At 35.2% G+C, this 17,113-nt stretch overlaps 1 protein-coding gene across 2 annotated transcripts in view; it reads left to right on the top strand.

The window, feature by feature from the left end:
* Positions 1–16,635, top strand: part of LOC148312249 (prion-like-(Q/N-rich) domain-bearing protein 25) — a 41,296-nt gene extending 24,661 nt beyond the window's left edge. For both annotated transcript variants that reach the window (XM_088277579.1, XM_088277580.1), the window contains exons 2-8: positions 4,150–4,246; positions 7,195–7,338; positions 8,984–9,124; positions 11,055–11,187; positions 12,353–12,489; positions 14,251–14,417; positions 16,343–16,635. In XM_088277579.1, the coding sequence (XP_088133705.1) occupies positions 4,156–4,246; positions 7,195–7,338; positions 8,984–9,124; positions 11,055–11,187; positions 12,353–12,489; positions 14,251–14,417; positions 16,343–16,504 (975 nt within the window). In that variant the 5' untranslated portion in view covers positions 4,150–4,155 and the 3' untranslated portion in view covers positions 16,505–16,635. The remainder of the gene's footprint in view (positions 1–4,149; positions 4,247–7,194; positions 7,339–8,983; positions 9,125–11,054; positions 11,188–12,352; positions 12,490–14,250; positions 14,418–16,342) is intronic.
* The last annotated feature ends 478 nt before the right edge of the window (positions 16,636–17,113 follow it).

The following is a 17,113-nucleotide window of genomic DNA, read 5'->3' as shown; positions in this document are numbered from 1 at the left end:
CACTGTGTTCATATGAAGCAGTGCCCTATGCACCATTGGGGTGCGGATAAGGGTTTTATTATTATTCTTTATTATTAAAATAAAACTTTGTTTTAAAATCTTCTTCTTCTTCATCTTGGTAGGCCTTGTGGCCTGTTTTCAAGAGGGATTAGCCTCCTGCGATGTCGATTTTAACCCTTAATATCTAAATATTCGTCTGGCGGACTACGCAATGAAAAACGTGAAACATAATCAAAAGTATTTATTAAAAATAGGAACCGGTCACATGGCACTTCAGTTTGGTTTATTAGGAATGAATGTAAGAGACATTTAACAATAAATCACTATTCCGCACAGCTACTGCATATCGCTCACTCCTTTCAACAACGTCATATATCAAAAATCGGAAAATTTCAGTTGATGTTTTCGGAATGCCCAGAAAATGTACTATATACCAGCAAAAGCGACATATTTTAAACTTAATATTTACCCGCTACAGGGCAGAATGTGTTGTTTTTGCATTTTGAAGAAAGGTATTGTTTAATTATTATTTTTTAAATATACTAAATATTTTCAAATGGAGGATAAAAAAACCATCAGGTTTTACCTAAAAAGATCTATTGCACAGTAAAAAGTTCAATAAGTGGCTTGATATTTATTTTTAATACATTTTATTATATTCTTAAACTTTAGAAATGATCTACTGAAAAATCACGTTTTTCATAAATGACGTTGTCGAAAGGAGTGAGCGATATGTCAATATTGTGCAATCCACAAATAGCATTGTATCCACAAATATAGTTTAGTTATCTAAGTTTAATTATAAATTCATCATAAGGTCTACCGTTTTCGAAGCTAACCGCTTCTTTTTCAAGACTGATTAATACTAAAACACTACCTTTTCAACAAAATGCAAAATATTTTGGCCGCTAGGCAAAAGAGCTTGGGTAGATCTCAAGTGGCTTTATTTTTTGTGTTGATTGGCAGTCACAGTCAAAAGGGATCAGAGATGTTGGGTGATTGGAAACATATTTAATAACGGACTTGTGGAAAAATCGTTTACTTGTGTATTGTCCGCCTCCGTAGTGTAATGGTCAGCATGCTCGCCTACCGTTCTGGAGGTCCTGGGTTCGATTCCCAGGGGGGTTTAATAAATATAAGTGATTTTTTCACTCTAATATTTATTCAATATTACACTGGACTGGTACCTGAAGTGGAGTGCTGATCACCTTTCCTTCATGTGTAATCGATCGAGATAACACTGCGTTTATATGAAGCAGTGCCCTATGCACCATTGGGGTGCGGTAAGGGATTTATTAATTATTATGTGTATTTATAAGTTATAAATTATTATTAATTGCTAATATTTCATAGTAATATCTAATTTAAGTCCTCTATTGCTTGTGTGTAATATATTTAGTCCTTTATTTTTATCATATCGCTCACTCCTTTCAACAACGTCATATATAAAAAAAGTTGATTTTTCAGGATATCGTTTTTAAAGTTCAAAAATATAATGAAATGTATTAAAAATAAATATCAAGCCACTTATTGAACTTTTTACTGTGCAACAGATCTTTTTAGGTAAAACCTGAATATTTTTTTCTCCATTTGAAAAATATTTAGCATATTACAAAAAAATAATTAAAAAATACCTTTTCTTCAAAATGCAAAAACAACATTTTCTGCCCTGTAGATATAACACATTTTCTGGGCATTCCGAAAACATGCACAACTGAAAATTGACGATTTTTGATATATGACGTTGTTGAAAGGAGTGAGCGATATGTGTGATTATTTTCTATTAGGTGATTGGAAATTCAGAATAATGATTATTATTTAGACATTATAGCAACTTTAAGACTACACCAGAGTATAATCGATCTCCCCTTAGTTTTGCCAAGAAATTGATACGAGAGAAAATGTTAAATATTTGGGATAGTTGATATATAGAAGCAGAACAGAGAAAATTACGAAAATTTTCTTCCCGACTGTACAAAATTTAATGAATTTTCATAAAAAAAAACATAAATGCATAGTTCAGCATTGACTCAAATTTTTGCGGGTCATGGAGCATTTTGAGAATACCTCTTCCGTTTTAAAATTAGACAAAACTCCACTTGTGAATGTGATTTTTTCACCGAGTAGTGGAGGTCCTCACCAAAAAGTAGCATTTCCAATATTGCACAAAAAAATCTTTTAACCGCCCTACACATACGAACGTACGTGATACGCGCGGTTTTTCTTCACCATTCCGCGCTAACCCGTATGACCTACGCGCACGAGAAAAGATATCTGTTCAAAAAATATTTAATGCGTACCGGATACACTGACAAATTTTGGTCAGGTTTCATACCTGACACTATTTTGTGACAACAAAAGTTGTGATTTTTTTGCTTGTTTATAAAAAAAAATGCCTTAAAATAACCCGAAGGTAGGGTGGTCTAATGCAAATCTGTTCTGTCTACTGTCTTCTATCGAAATCTCAATTAAAGTTGCGACAAAGCGTGACCAATCTTGTGTTAAACCAATATGAAATCGTTAAATCGCACCAAAACGTAACAATTTTACAAGCCTGATTACTTAAAATCATTTATAATGGAAATGTAACGTTTTGGCGAAGACCCCACAGTTGTTTCTGGACTATTTGAGGGGCTAAAGTTCCATATGCGGCTCGCGAGGCACAGTTTGACTATCACTGGCCTAGGCTTGTTCAAATATATGCTCTCCATCTCTCTGATGGCCTTCTTCTATGTACCCAAACATAATAAAATATATGAATCTTCTACATTTATGTAATAAAACATATATACACGCGGAAGAAACAGTTGGAATGTATTTCAGCGTACATGATAAATGGGTTTCAAGTTTGTAACGTTTGTCTTATCATATGCTGTAAACTTTTATCTCGACCGTGTACTAGTATTTTCACAAATATCGCAATTCCAGTTTTGATATATGGTATTTTGTCCCATATTGGACTCAAATTATAACTGATATCACAGTTTATTAAAAAAAGTTGTATATTGTATATTATGATTTCATTAATTGATTCGGCAGTCACTTTGTGGTAAAATATATCCATTTTTAATTAATGTTTTACTTAGTAAATACCACTATTTACTAAATGGTATTAACTAAGTAAACCATTAATTAAAAATTGTATATTATGCTTAAAAACTTATTTTTTTGATACAAAAACAACGTTTTAAGCAAAATTTTCAATTACATGCGTCTAATGTTACCTGAGTTATATCAAGTCAAGCCTTAAAATATCATTTTTTTATATTATGTATTTTTTATTTTTATATTTTTATTTATAATATGTAATTTGACTTTTTTCGGAATATATATAAATATTTTTACCATTTTTTTTAAAAACTCCATACCTTTCAATAACTCTTTTCTTTTTTAAAACCGTATATTTATTTCGAAGAAAAACTTATTTTTTTCAATACAAGCCCCTATTTTCAGAGGAATTTGCAATCAGTATGCGATCGGCAGCGTTAGAAGCCTGAAAAAATATATTATCATTCTTTTAAAACTCCTTACCCTCCAATGACTTTTTTATTTTCAAAATCGTATATTTATTTCGAAGGAAAACTGTTTTTTTCAATACAAAAACAGTGTTTTAAGCAAAAAATTCAATTACTTCTAATGTTACCTGGGTTTGAAGAAAATTAAATTTTCATTTTCCATATGTTGAGCCTTATAGCATTGTAGTGTATTTTTTCAGTATTGATATTATTCACTAAATTGTGAGTGTGTCCAAATACTTGTTCACAAATCTAGATTTCTCCACTTTTAAAAAAAGAGTTATTTTTACATTTTTTGTCATCTCAACGTAGATGAAGAAGAATATGGCAATCTGGGTATTAACAGGGCTTATGACCTGTCATAAACTGGTAAAGTGATCACTTTACACACGTGTAACATTCACGTGTAACCACAATACTCAATTTTTAGGAAAGTTAACTAAAGAAATAAATAAACCATACTAGTCATTTTAGCTGGTTAAAATTTAAAAATACAATTTAAATCCTTAACCCCCTACAACATTCCCTCCGATAACGCGGTACCTATCTCAACGTTATAGGAGGGTTTACTGTGCTTTCTCAAACATTTTCTTCTACGTCTTTCTTACCTCTTTCTTTTCTTTTATGTTTTCAGGTGAAGATGAAACCAGACTGTCTTACAGCGCTCGTTCTGTTGGCAGCCCTCATGGGATGTCTGCTCCAAGTCCATGCACAGGACGATACCCCGAAAAGTATGTATCATCACCATCACTGAGGGCAGTACAGTGCTAGCCTCATAATCCGAACATTATATACGTAATCCGAACGCTTCGTAATCTGAACGCTTCGTAATCCGAACGCTCCGCAATCCGAACGCTTCGTAATCCGAACGCTTCGTAATCCGAACGCTTCGTAATCCGAACGCTTCGTAATCCGAACGCTTCGTAATCCGAACGCTTCGTAATCCGAATGCTTCGTAATCCGAATACTTCGTAATCATAAGACCTGTAAATATCTAGACTTCCATATTCTTCTTTGTACTACGTAATACGTTGACATATAAAAAAAAGCATTTTGATTTAAATATTTGTGAGTCAGGACCATTAGTCAGATAAATATTATAGATAAGAAGTAAAAGTATTTTTTATCAAATTAAGTAAATAAAATAATAATTTAGGTGTATCTCTTATCTTTATTGATTATTCTACTTTAAATATTTCACTTACTTATTTGGCACATCAATTTTTATCATATCAACACTATTTTTGTAATCATTATATGACAGAATCAAAAACAAAGATATAATAAAGGAATGTAAGGCTGAACGAGGAATAATTGAAAAGATTAGGAAGAGTTCTTTACGGTGGTATGGACATGTGGAGCGAATGGATAACGAGAGAATGACTAAGAAAATATATGTGGCAAATGTGAGAGGGAAAACAGAATGAAAATGACCGAAATAGACTTGGCACGATCAGATCAATCGGAACCTAAAATCTGGCGGTGTCAGAAGTCTGCGTAGTCGGAGGGCATGTATGACTAGATGTACGGATGTAAAGGAAGCGAGGAGTGTATGTCAGGACAGACAAGAGTGTGGCGTTCCATCCTTTCTGCCTATGAAATGGCGTGATGGTAGTAGTAGTAGTAGTAGTACATTTTGAATGTGTCCGAATACTTGTTCACTAATCTGGGTTTCTCTGCTAAGGAGTTATTTTATAAATTCAATATTAAAATAAAACTCAAAAAGGGCTCAAGTAATACATCAAAGTTCAAGTAGCCCTGTTCTACGGTACACAATTCGCTCACTCTTTTCAAAAACGTCATAAATAAAAAAACTTGATTCTTCAGGAGAATGTTTTTAATGTTTAAAAATATAATACAATGTATTAAAAATAAATATCAAGCCACTTATTGAAATTTTTACTGTGCAACAGATCTTTTTAGGTAAAACCTGAAGGTTTTTTCTCCATTTGAAAAATATTTAGTATGTTTAAAAAAATAATTAAACAATGCCTTTTCTTCAAAATGCAAAAACAACACTTTCTGCCCTGTAGCGGGTAAATATTAAGTTAAAAATATGCCTCTTTTGCTTGGATATACAGTACATTTTCTGGGCATTCCGAAAACATGCACAACTGAAAATTTACAATTTTTGATTTATGACGTTCTTGAAAATTGTGAGCGAATTATCAAATCCCGTCACCAGCGGTCCGCAGGCGTAAAAAACACCCGTCCTTAGTGTGTTAAAAAAAAACATTTCTTACATTGTGCAATAAAAGATAATTAACCATTTGTATGAAAATAAATTATTGTCATGAGAGAATGTATGTCACATGTCTGAAGTATTGTCAATGTGTGGCATTGTCATTAAGGTTCTTTGTATTACTTAAGTTTTTTACATAAATATGCACTTTCATATTTTCCCATTGAAATATCATTGTGTTCGCAAATAAATGACTTATAGCTTTTGACCATAACAATAGCCCGTTATTTACTTACAAATTCATATATCGTAGTCGTACAGGAGAAAGTGACCAACTAACAAAACGTAAAATGTTCAGGATGGCCATTTAAGGCCTTTTGCTTGGCAAGAAAATAAACATCAATGCAATTAGTCATTTTTAACAAGTCAATATATTATACTTACGAGCTTAAATCCTTTCTGAATTTTTTCAGGGCAATATTAAGCTAGTAAGATATCAAATAGTCGATGATCACATTTTTGTAAAAAATGCACTTGGTCACTTTCTCCTGTATGACTACGATATGATTATACTTATTCTTAATATTTTTCTTCTATTGCATATTCAAACATCTTCGAATATTATAACTAACTATCTACCCTGCAGGGGTAGGCAGAGAATATGGTACACGACACTACAGCGTTTTTGCAAATATTCCTCACCTCTTCCACATTCGTGCATCTCCATACTTACCTGCTGATTATTCTGAATCCTGACTTGACCATGCCCAAGTATTTGACATACGCGATCATGCTAAGTTTTCCTGGGTCTTTGTCTGCTCCTATTTCCAACTGTATTCGCCTCATAAATTTGTTTCACCGTTCTTCCTTCACTCATTCATTCCACATGCCCAAACCATCTCAACTCACCTTTCTTAATTTTATTGATATTGCTTATTTCAGCCTTCCATTCTTTCCTTATATCACCAGTGGAACATCTGTCATACAAAGTTTTGCCACACATTTGTCTGAGAGAACACATTAAAAAATATATTTATATTTATTAATTAAGAATAAAAATGCATTTCCAAGTATTTCAAATACCTGACCAAGTATTTCAAATACTTGGTCACGTCAGGAGTCAGAATAATCGGTGAGTATGAGGAGATGTATGAATGTGGAAGAGATGAAGATTGCTTGAAAAACAGATTAGTTCAGCGTGCTTTTCTATCTGTTTACTCAAATGGAAAGCGGCATAACGGTTAGTTATTTGTTTTTTTTTTTTTTGGTCAAGGGATCTTGCATCCCTTATGTCACTGCGACCACATTAGGTCTATTGTGACCTCCCTCTGTATTACAGCTCACTGCCAAGACCTACATGAGTCATGTAACTCACGACCTGTCTTGGTGGTAGGAGCTTCACCTTCTCGGAGTCCAGTAGAGGTCTTTCAAGGACGGGACTTTGTTAGTTATTTTGCTAGTTTTTAAAATAATTTTAATACATTGGTAATGTTTCAGGAAAAGTGGTCAACATATGTCAACGAGATGGCGACTGTCCCGACAATGCTTTCTGTCGGCCCTTTGAAGATCGAGGTTACTGCGAATGCAAGGACGACTATATCCTGCACCTCTATAACTCCACACACCGAGAATGTGTCAGAGGTATTAATTTTTTAAAAATCTATTACAAGATTCATAACATATTTTTTTAGAGAAATGAGTCTGCCCTGTAGTGTATGGTTGGGAGAGGCGTGCCTTCTACATAGGTAGAAAAGCAGTGCCCACCTAAATTACTCGCATATTGTAGTCGTACAGGAGTAAGTGACCAACCACCAAAACGTAAAATGTTCAGGAGGACCATTTAAGTCACTTTTGCTTGGCAAGAAAATAAACATCAATGCAGTTAGTCATTTTTAACAAGACAATATATTATACTTCCAAGTTTAAAATCCTTTGGGATTTTTTTCGGGGTAATATTAAGCTAGTAAGGTATCAAACAGTCAATGATCACGTTTTTGTAAAAAAATGCACTTGGTCACTTTCTCCTGTATGACTACGATATTTGGTAACTTTTTTCATTTTCATCTTTTTAATTTTTAGTTTTCTGTTAAAATCAAATATTTCTAGTTTATATTAGCATGTTTAATCTATTTTTATTTCTGATAACTATTGTATTCTTGCCAGTGCCCTTTATAATAACCTAAAATTAAATGTATACCCACACACAGGCCATGCCTTTTTGGGATCTTTTTTTGTATCAATATGATTTTTCAATTCAATTTCAATTCAATTTATTCAATAACTAATATCGCTCACTCCTTTCAAGAACGTCATAAATCGAAAATCGTTAATTTTGAGTTTGTCATGTTTTCGTAATGCCCAGAAAATGTACTATATCCCAGCAAAAGCGCCATAGTTTTAACTTAATATTAACCCGCTACAGGGCAGAAAGTGTTATTTTTGCATTTTGAAGAAAAGGTATTGTTTAATTATTTTTTTAAATATCCTAAATATTTTTCAAAAGTAGAAAAAATATTCAGGTTTTACCTAAAAAGATCTACTGCGCAGTAAAAAGTTCTATAAGTGGCTTGATATTTATTTTTAATACATTTTATTTTATGTTTGAACTTTAAAAACGTTCTTCTGAAAAATCAAGTTTTTTGATTTATGACGTTCTTGAAAGGAGTGAGCGATATATACATTACAAACTAACATTTAAGGCGTATACATAAAAAAAAAAACAAATTAAAAAGTAAGCAAGAAGACTCTTGTTAAATGTGTAGAAGAATCCCGCTTCGGAAAACTCCTTCGGACACATGGAACAGATCAATATCCAAAGTTATATTGTTCAACATAGCGGTAGCTCTTCCTACAGGCATAACCATCGGCAGGTTGGTCCTGTGTATAGGAATGTGAAACAGTCAATGCCGACGCTGTCTTAGGTAACTATCGGGAACATACAGACCAATGCTCCGGATAATTTCAGGATTATCGATCATACCGCGCAACAATCGAAAAAAATGCGTAATCAATTGCACATTCCTTCTAGTCTCTAAACTATTGTAGCGGAGCATACCCTGGAGAAACTCGGTCGGGTAGACCCAAGGATAGTAGCCGTACTCTCATGTAGAGATACCTCAAAAACTTCTTTTGGACTTTCTCTTCCATAAGAGAGTACTTAAGCTCGTGTGGCCCCCAAATTATATATTTTTGTATAGGTACCTGTAATTATAATAAATTGCGAAATGCAAAAGAATGTAAAATATAGAAAGAAAAAAAAAATAAAAAAACTGAAATTGTTTTTCAGAGGCTAAAGCCATCGGAGACCCTTGCAAATTGTCCATACAGTGCCAACCCCGTCTCTCGTTGAATGCCATCTGCCAAGACGGTGCATGCCAGTGCAAGGAAGGAACGCATTTCGCTGATGGGCGCTGCTACCAGACTGCTAGTGAGTTCCCATTTTATTTTATTAATTTATTGTTGATTTGTGGTCCCGTGGTTAGTGTCGCGGACTCTTAAGTCAGAGTTTCTCGGTTTGAACCCACTCTACCACAATTTGATACCTATTTCTAATAATGAGCCGGTTAGGCTCACAGAAATAGTATGAAATTGAAATATTTGTGTTAATAATGAAATATTTTCGTCCGCCTCCGTAGTGTAATGGTCAGCACGCTCGGCTACCGTTCTGGAGGTCCCGGGTTCGATTCCGAAGGGGGGTAAAATAAATATAAGTGATTTTTTCACTGAAATATTGATTCAATATTACCATGGACTGGTACCTGAAGCGGAGGGCTGATCACCTTTCCTTCATGTGTAAAAATGATCAAGATAACACTGCGTTTATATGACATAGTGCCCTATGCACCATTTGGGTGCGGATAAGGGTTTTATTATTTATTATGTGTTAATAATAAAAACACAAATATTTCTCTTTTTTTATTTTAAAAAATTTCATATATTTTGATGTTGCAAGTTGGTATATAAAATACATAAGGCCATGGTTTTAATATCCTTCTTTTTATTCTTCTTCATGAGCCCTCTGACCTCCATTGCTGGATATAAATGGCTTCCCCTTCTAAAAAGGCATCTAGCACTAACAAAAATCTCATCTCACTAACAATTTTTAATTAATGTTTTACTTAGTAAATACTACTATTTCTCAAAATCTACTGTGACACATGTTTCGATGCATTCCGCATCATTTTCAAACCCATATATACAAATGATGTTAGTCAATCATTTTGTATTTTTTGTATTTTATATTAACACTTTTATTCTAGTTCAACTTCTTATAATATCTATTGCATTCTTGTCAGTGCCCTTTACTATGTCCTAAATTATACTGTATACCCACACACAGGCCATCCCTTTGTGGGATCTTTTTGTATTTGTATTTATCTCACTCCTTTTGACAACATCATATATCAAAAATCATCAATTTTCAGTTGCGCATATTTTCGAAAGGCCCATAAAATGCACTACGTCCCAGCAAAAACGGCATATTTTTAACTTAATATTTACCCGCTACAGAGCAGAAAGTGTTGTTTTTGCATTTTGAAGAAAAAGTAATGTTTAATTATCTTTTAAAATAAACTAAATGAAGAAAAAACATTCAGGTTTTACCTAAAAAGATCTGTTGTACAGTAAAAAGTTCAATAAGTGGCTTGATATTTATTTTTAATACATTGTATTATTTATTCATACATCTCCTTCCTGCTAAATCTATTATTTTATACCATACCCTTTTTTTAAATCTCTGTATGTAACATAATAGTATAATAGTTTTATAATAGAATTGTTTAATTGGCTTTTTTTAACTTAACTATTTTTGATAATGGAATGTAATGTTTATTAATGTTTTTATTGTTTCGGCATTAACTTTGTGGTAAGACATGTTACATTGATTAAAGAAAACACTTATTTTTTACCACTTGAGTGTTATTATAGACTACATGTTTCAGAAGTTAAACTTCCATCATTCATTCCCCTTCCCCTTACTTTCCCCTCACCTTATTTATAGAACAATTTTTATTATACAGACCTGAATGATGGAAGTTTAACTTCTGAAACATGTAGTCTATAATAAAACTCAATTGGTAAAAAACAAGTGTTTTCTTTAATCATTGTTTATGAATGTTAATGTAACTATTGTTTATTATATCATATTTTATAAGTAAAGCTGTACAATACCCGAACAAATAAAATAAAATAAATTTTATTTTTAAACTTCAAAATGTTCTCCTGAAAAATCAAGTTTTTTGATATACGACGTTGTTGAAAGGAGTGAGCGGTATGTCAGGCAGCTGCTTAATTTGGGTAGAGACAATATATTGCAAGGACCTCATTCCACACCTAAGAGTAAACTTGTGATGTTTCAGTAATCGGGCAGCGCTGCATGGTGTCCCAGAACTGCTACCTCGGGCCTGACGAGTCCTTCAGCAACCAGGTGTACTGCGTTCGCGGCCTCTGCCAGTGCAACTTGCTGCACAGCCCCAGAGACGGGGGCACCAGGTAGGGCTCAGCTTAGCTTTACTTTGCTTAGCTTTACTTGCTTGGCTTTACGGGGGCTTTATCACACAGTTAGAGGGGCTCAGAAGAGTCATTTGGAGTTTGCTATATTCCTGGATGTACTTACTACTCGGTACTGTGAGTAGAGAGCCTAGAACAAAGATTGCAAGACTGCAAATTGTATTGCATTGTATAGTCTGTAGTGTGGATTGAAAGCAATGTTTTTTACTTAATGTGCGTTACTGGGTTCGTCTTTTGTCTTAAAGTGATAGTGAATCTTTTTACCTTTGATGAAGTGTAGACTCTAAGAATTTTCAATTTTATTCAGCAAGAAAATTAATATATACATAACAAACTGTATTCAAGGCGTATATATTAAAAGTAAGCAAGAACACTTAAAAATGTAGAAGAATCCCACTTCAGAAAACTCCTTCAGACACATGGAACAGATTAATATCCAATGAGATACTGTTCAACATAGCGGTAGCTCTTCCTACAGACATAACCATCGGCAGGTTGGTCCTGTGTATAGGAATGCGAAACAATCTATGCCAACGCTGTCTTAGGTAACTATCGGGAACATACAGACCAATGCTCCGGAGTATTTCAGGATTATCGACCATACCGCGCAACAATCGAAGCATATCTGGCAAGAGTCTACAAGACAGAATAGGGAACAACAGGATAAGGGAAATATGCGAGATCGAAGATGTCTTTAGGTGGGGAAGGCAATGATATGATATGTATGCCTATGCGATAAGTAGACATTGGTATGTGAGGAGAATGGAACCATCCAGACTCCCCCACATTGCACTGTGCAGACCACCAAAGAGATGGATTAACAGCTGGGAGCCGATATCGCAGGAGGCTAATCCCTCTTAAAAAAAGGTCATAAGGCAGAAGAATGGTACCGAGCAGAAGATGGGTATTTTTTTACGCCTGCGGACCGCTGGCGAAGGAATTTGATAATTGTGTTCGTATAGTTTAGATCTTACCAAAGAGATCGATACATAATATTCATATAAACATTGAATAATTCCTTCTTTTTTGACTTTGAGATAAGCCCGGCGCAAATGGTAAAAATACCCTTCCCATCCTTAAGCATGAATCGACAGTTAGAAATACCTTTCCCGTCCTAAGTGTATTAAATATGAATTTTTCTATCCAGGTGCTTGAAGGATGCCATCTTGGGAGACTCGTGTGAAGATGACGAACACTGCACTGGTGACAATACAAGGTGTAATTCAGTGTGCCGCTGCAAGGAAGGTCATGTGCTGCATCCTGATGAAAATCGGTGCTTGAAAGGTACGCTCTACTTATTCTACTATCCCAGGAATGCATTCTGCAGGATCAGGGTTGGATATTGTGCTATTATTGATCTCTCCAGGCGTATGGCACTAATCATAAAAAACTAACTAACTAACCATCACGCCGCTTCCCCGCAGGGGTAGGCAGAGAGAATAGAACGCCACACCACTCTGTCTTTGCTAACATTCTTCGCCTCTTCCACGTTCATGCATCTCCTCATACATACCCGCCGATTGTTACGACTCCTAACCTGTCCACTTTCAAGTATTTGGCATACCTGATCGTGCCATGATTTTCTCGGTCTTCCTCTGCTCTTTTTTCCACTTACATTCGCCTCGAATTTGTTTTACCGTTCTTTCCTCACTCATTCGTTTTACATGTCCAAACCATCTCAACACACCTTTCTTAATTTTAATGATAATGCTTATCTCAGCTTTGCATTCCTTCCTTATTTAACTATTCGAACATCCATCATACATCGTTTTGTCGCACATTCTTCTGAGAGATCGCATTTCGACTGCATTCAGTCTATTTTCATCCTTCTTTTGCCAACTCCATGTTTCACTTCCATACATTAGAGTTGGAACCAGGACAGTATGGCCCTAATCATGGGACCATAAAATACCTGCTCAGCGTGTGGCCCCATTATTTCCTGAATCCGTTTTTTTTTGTTAGATGGGAATTGCATTTATTATTTACCTTGCTTTTTATGTACAAGGTTTAAAGATCATTAAGTGGATTTTTGTTTCTTCGAACTAAATAAAGATGTTTTTATCTGAATCTGTGTTGGGAACACGAGGGATACTCTGTGTGGGCCAATCAGGAACTTCTCAGCATTTGCTCATTGCTGGGAGGAAACTATGTAAAACTCCTCAGGAGTAGGCGGACTGTTGATTGTCATTAGCAGACCTTCCGTTCCACTAGAAGAGGGTTTGGCATTTCATGTCCTAGCTTGGTTTATGTTACCAATGTCCTTTACTATTTATATCATGTATGATACTTCCTCTTGTGAGAGTTCCTTATTTATTGAAGGTAGGGTGGTTAAAGAAACACATCGCTCACTCCTTTCAACAATGTCAAATATCAAAAAACTTGATTTTTCAGGAGATCGTGTTTTAAGTTTAAAAATATAATACAAAGTATTAAAAATAAATATCAAGCCACTTATTGAACTTTTTACTGTGCAACAGATGTTTTTAGGTAAAACCCGGTTGTTTTTTCATATAATAAGAAAAATATTTTGTTTAATTAAAGAAATAATTGAACAATTCTTTTTTTCAAAATGCAAAAACAACACTTTCTGCCCTGTAGCGGGTAAATATTAAGTTAAAAATATGCCGGGATATAGTACATTTTCTGGGCATTCTGAAAACATGCTCAACTGAAAATCGACAATTTTAAATATATGACGTTGAAAGGAGTGAGCCATGTGTTTTAACCCGTTAACCGGGCGGTCCGCTGTCCAATTACGCAACTTGTAACGGGCGCGAATACTGATTCACTCCGTGTCTTAAATTCATGTCGAGACATGTATGGATGACTAATACCTTTGTTGTTCGATAAATATACGTCCATATATATAATATAATAAACATATATTTCAAGGACGTATTCGTATGTCCTTCCCGTACCCGATATTGTTTGCGTTGGACGTATTTATGCGTCCCGCCCAGTTAACAGGTTAAAAACACATGTAATGTCTTGGTACCAAGTTCCTCTTTATCTTATACACGGATCTCATGATTTATATGATTCCAGTCGCTACATCCCTGTTGGATCCGTGTGAAATAGAAGCGCAATGCACGGCTAGTCTGAACGGGACATCCTGCATCGATCAGCAATGTCGGTGTCAATGGAGTTTCCACATGGTTGGATCTAACTGCGTGATGTCCAAATTCTCCGGAGAGAAATGCTCAGGAAACCAGGTAATTTTAAGTTATTTATAATTTTTTTTAAAGGTGCCTCAACTTGATATGAAACATATATCATTCTTCCCTTTTTTATGAAAGAATATGGAAGTCTGAGCATAACAGAGCTTACGATCCGGCATTTGGAGCCCTTATAAATCAACTTGGACATTTTTCAAATCAAATTGGATGCCTTACAACCGACTTGGACATTTTTTAAAATCAAATTGGATGCCTTATAATCGACTTGGACATTTTTCAAATCAAATTGGATGCCTTATAATCGACTTGGACATTTTTCAAATCAAATCGGATGCCTTACAATCGACTTGGACATTTTTCAAATAAAATTGGATGCCTTACAATCGATTTGGATATTTTTCATACAAATTGGATGCCTTACAACCGACTTGGACATTTTTCAAATCAAATTGGATGCTTTACAACCGACTTGGACATTTTTCAAATCAAATTGGATGCCTTACAACCGACTTGGACATTTTTCAAATCAAATTGGATGCCTTACAATCGACTTGGACATTTTTCAAATCAAATCGGATGCCTTACAATCGACTTGGACATTTTTCAAATCAAATCGGATGCTTTACAATCAACTTGGACATTTTTCAAATCAAATTGGATGTTTTTTTGTATTTTACATTAAAAAAAATTATTGATGTTAGTACTACATATATCATCTGTGTGAATACCTGCCCACATCTTTTATTCTTGATTAGCAAGTGCGTTAGTCATCAAGTTGGCAAGTCTGCGTGGCGCGCTGTCATAGTCTGTATGCGATGTGTACTCAAGTTTTCAGACAATATTTCCAATACTACTTTAAATATTATTTTTTTGATATGTCGCTCACTCCTTTCAACAATGTCATATATAAAAAAATCGTCAATTTTCAGTTATGCATGTTTTCGGAATGCCCAGAAAATGTACTATGTCCCAGCAAAAGCGGCATATTTTTCACTTAATATTTACCCACTACAGGGCAGAAAGAGTTGTTTTTGCATTTTGAAGAAAAGGAATTGTTTAACTATTTTTTTAAATATACTAAATATTTTTCAAATGGAGAAAAAACCTTCAGGTTTTACCTTACAAAATCTGTTGCACATTAAAAAGTTCAATAAGTGGCTTGATATTTATTTTTAAAACATTTTATTATATTCTCAATTTAAAAACGATCTCCTGAAAAATCAAGTTTTTTGATATATGATGTTGTTGAAAGGAGTGAACAATGTCAACATGGATAAAGAAGAATATGGGAGTCTGGGCATTTACAGGGCTTACGACTGACATTAGGGTGGTTTAAGTGACCACTTTACACACGTGTAACAGCCTATGACATCCACAATCCACATTCTCTACAATTGTGACGCACTCGCTCGCAAACAAAGTCACAACCTCGGAGGACTTCTACTGGACTCCGAGAAGGTGAAGCTCCTACCACCAAGACAGGTCGTGAGTTACATGACTCATGTAGGTCTTGGCAGTGAGCTGTAACACAGAGGGAGGTCGCGATAGACCTAATACGGTCGCAGTGACATAAGGGATGCAAGATCCCCTGACCTCAAAAAAAAAAAAACAGCCTATGACAGTCGTAAGCCCTGTAAATGCTCATACTTTCATATTCTTTTTCATCTTTGTTGAAATGTTAAAAAAATAAATTAAAAAATAACTCCAGATTTGTATACAAGTATTTGGACACACTCAAAACGTTATAAACTACTTTGAATCATGAGTATATTTAAAAAAATATATTTTTTAAAATTTTAACCTGTTTGTAAAACAATATAACGTCCAATTCGAAAACCTGGATAAACTTTAAATTTGGGCATTGTATGATGCTACATCTTTTAGTAAAATATTCATCATGACCATCAATCAGTCTTCTTTAGATTAGATTCTCTAACCCAATTGACCCCCTTTGATTCCAGGAATGCCTCACGGACTCCAATGAGCCCGGCGAGTGTGTGAGCGGCGTGTGCACTTGCAAGGGATGCGATCCCCGAAACACGGGCTCCGTGTACCGGACCAGCGCCCTGGCAGTCCTGGGCTTCCTGGCTGCCCTCACCATAGTCCGCCCTCTGTTGTCATGATGACGGACCCGCCTCCAGATCATATACACAGTCAAGAGAAAAAATACACTTAATATTTGATAACAAGTCTGTACTTTTGAGCCAAAGAGTTTTTTCTTGTTCTTCTTGGTCCATTGGCTGGTTTTAAAACATTTCAGATGGGTATTTTTTACTTTATTTTCGTAGTGTAGTGGTCAGCACCTAGGGTTGGCCGTGCAATTCAATGTGGGGGAGTCTGGATGGTTTCGCTCTCCTCACATGCACATACTATTGTGACCCATTCAATTGGGAGAAGGAACTCTTCTTGGTGTATGCTTTGTGGCCTGTTTTTAAGAGGGATTAGCCTCCTGGGATGTTAATTCCCAGCTGTCAATCCATCTCTTTGGTGGTCTGCCGTGGAGTCAACCTTGAGGTTGACCGTGCAATTCAATGTGGGGGAGTCTAGATCCATTCTCCTGACTTGAGCATACCATAGTGAGAATAACTTCTTCTTCCTGGTGTAGGCCTTGTGGCCTGTTTTTAAGAGGGATTAGCCTCCTGGGATGTTAATTCCCAGCTGTCAATCCATCTCTTTTGTGGTCTGCCCGCGTGTTCTCTACCTTGGGGTGAAGTACACTGTAGGGGAGTCTG

This window comes from Brachycentrus maculatus, unplaced genomic scaffold, assembly GCF_059751285.1.
Source record: "Brachycentrus maculatus isolate JH-2025_06_01 unplaced genomic scaffold, ASM5975128v1 h1tg000046l, whole genome shotgun sequence".
In the NCBI taxonomy this organism is placed as follows: domain Eukaryota; kingdom Metazoa; phylum Arthropoda; class Insecta; order Trichoptera; family Brachycentridae; genus Brachycentrus; species Brachycentrus maculatus.
The sequence above is the reverse complement of the archived record's forward strand: the minus strand, read 5'-3'. Positions and strand labels throughout refer to the sequence as shown.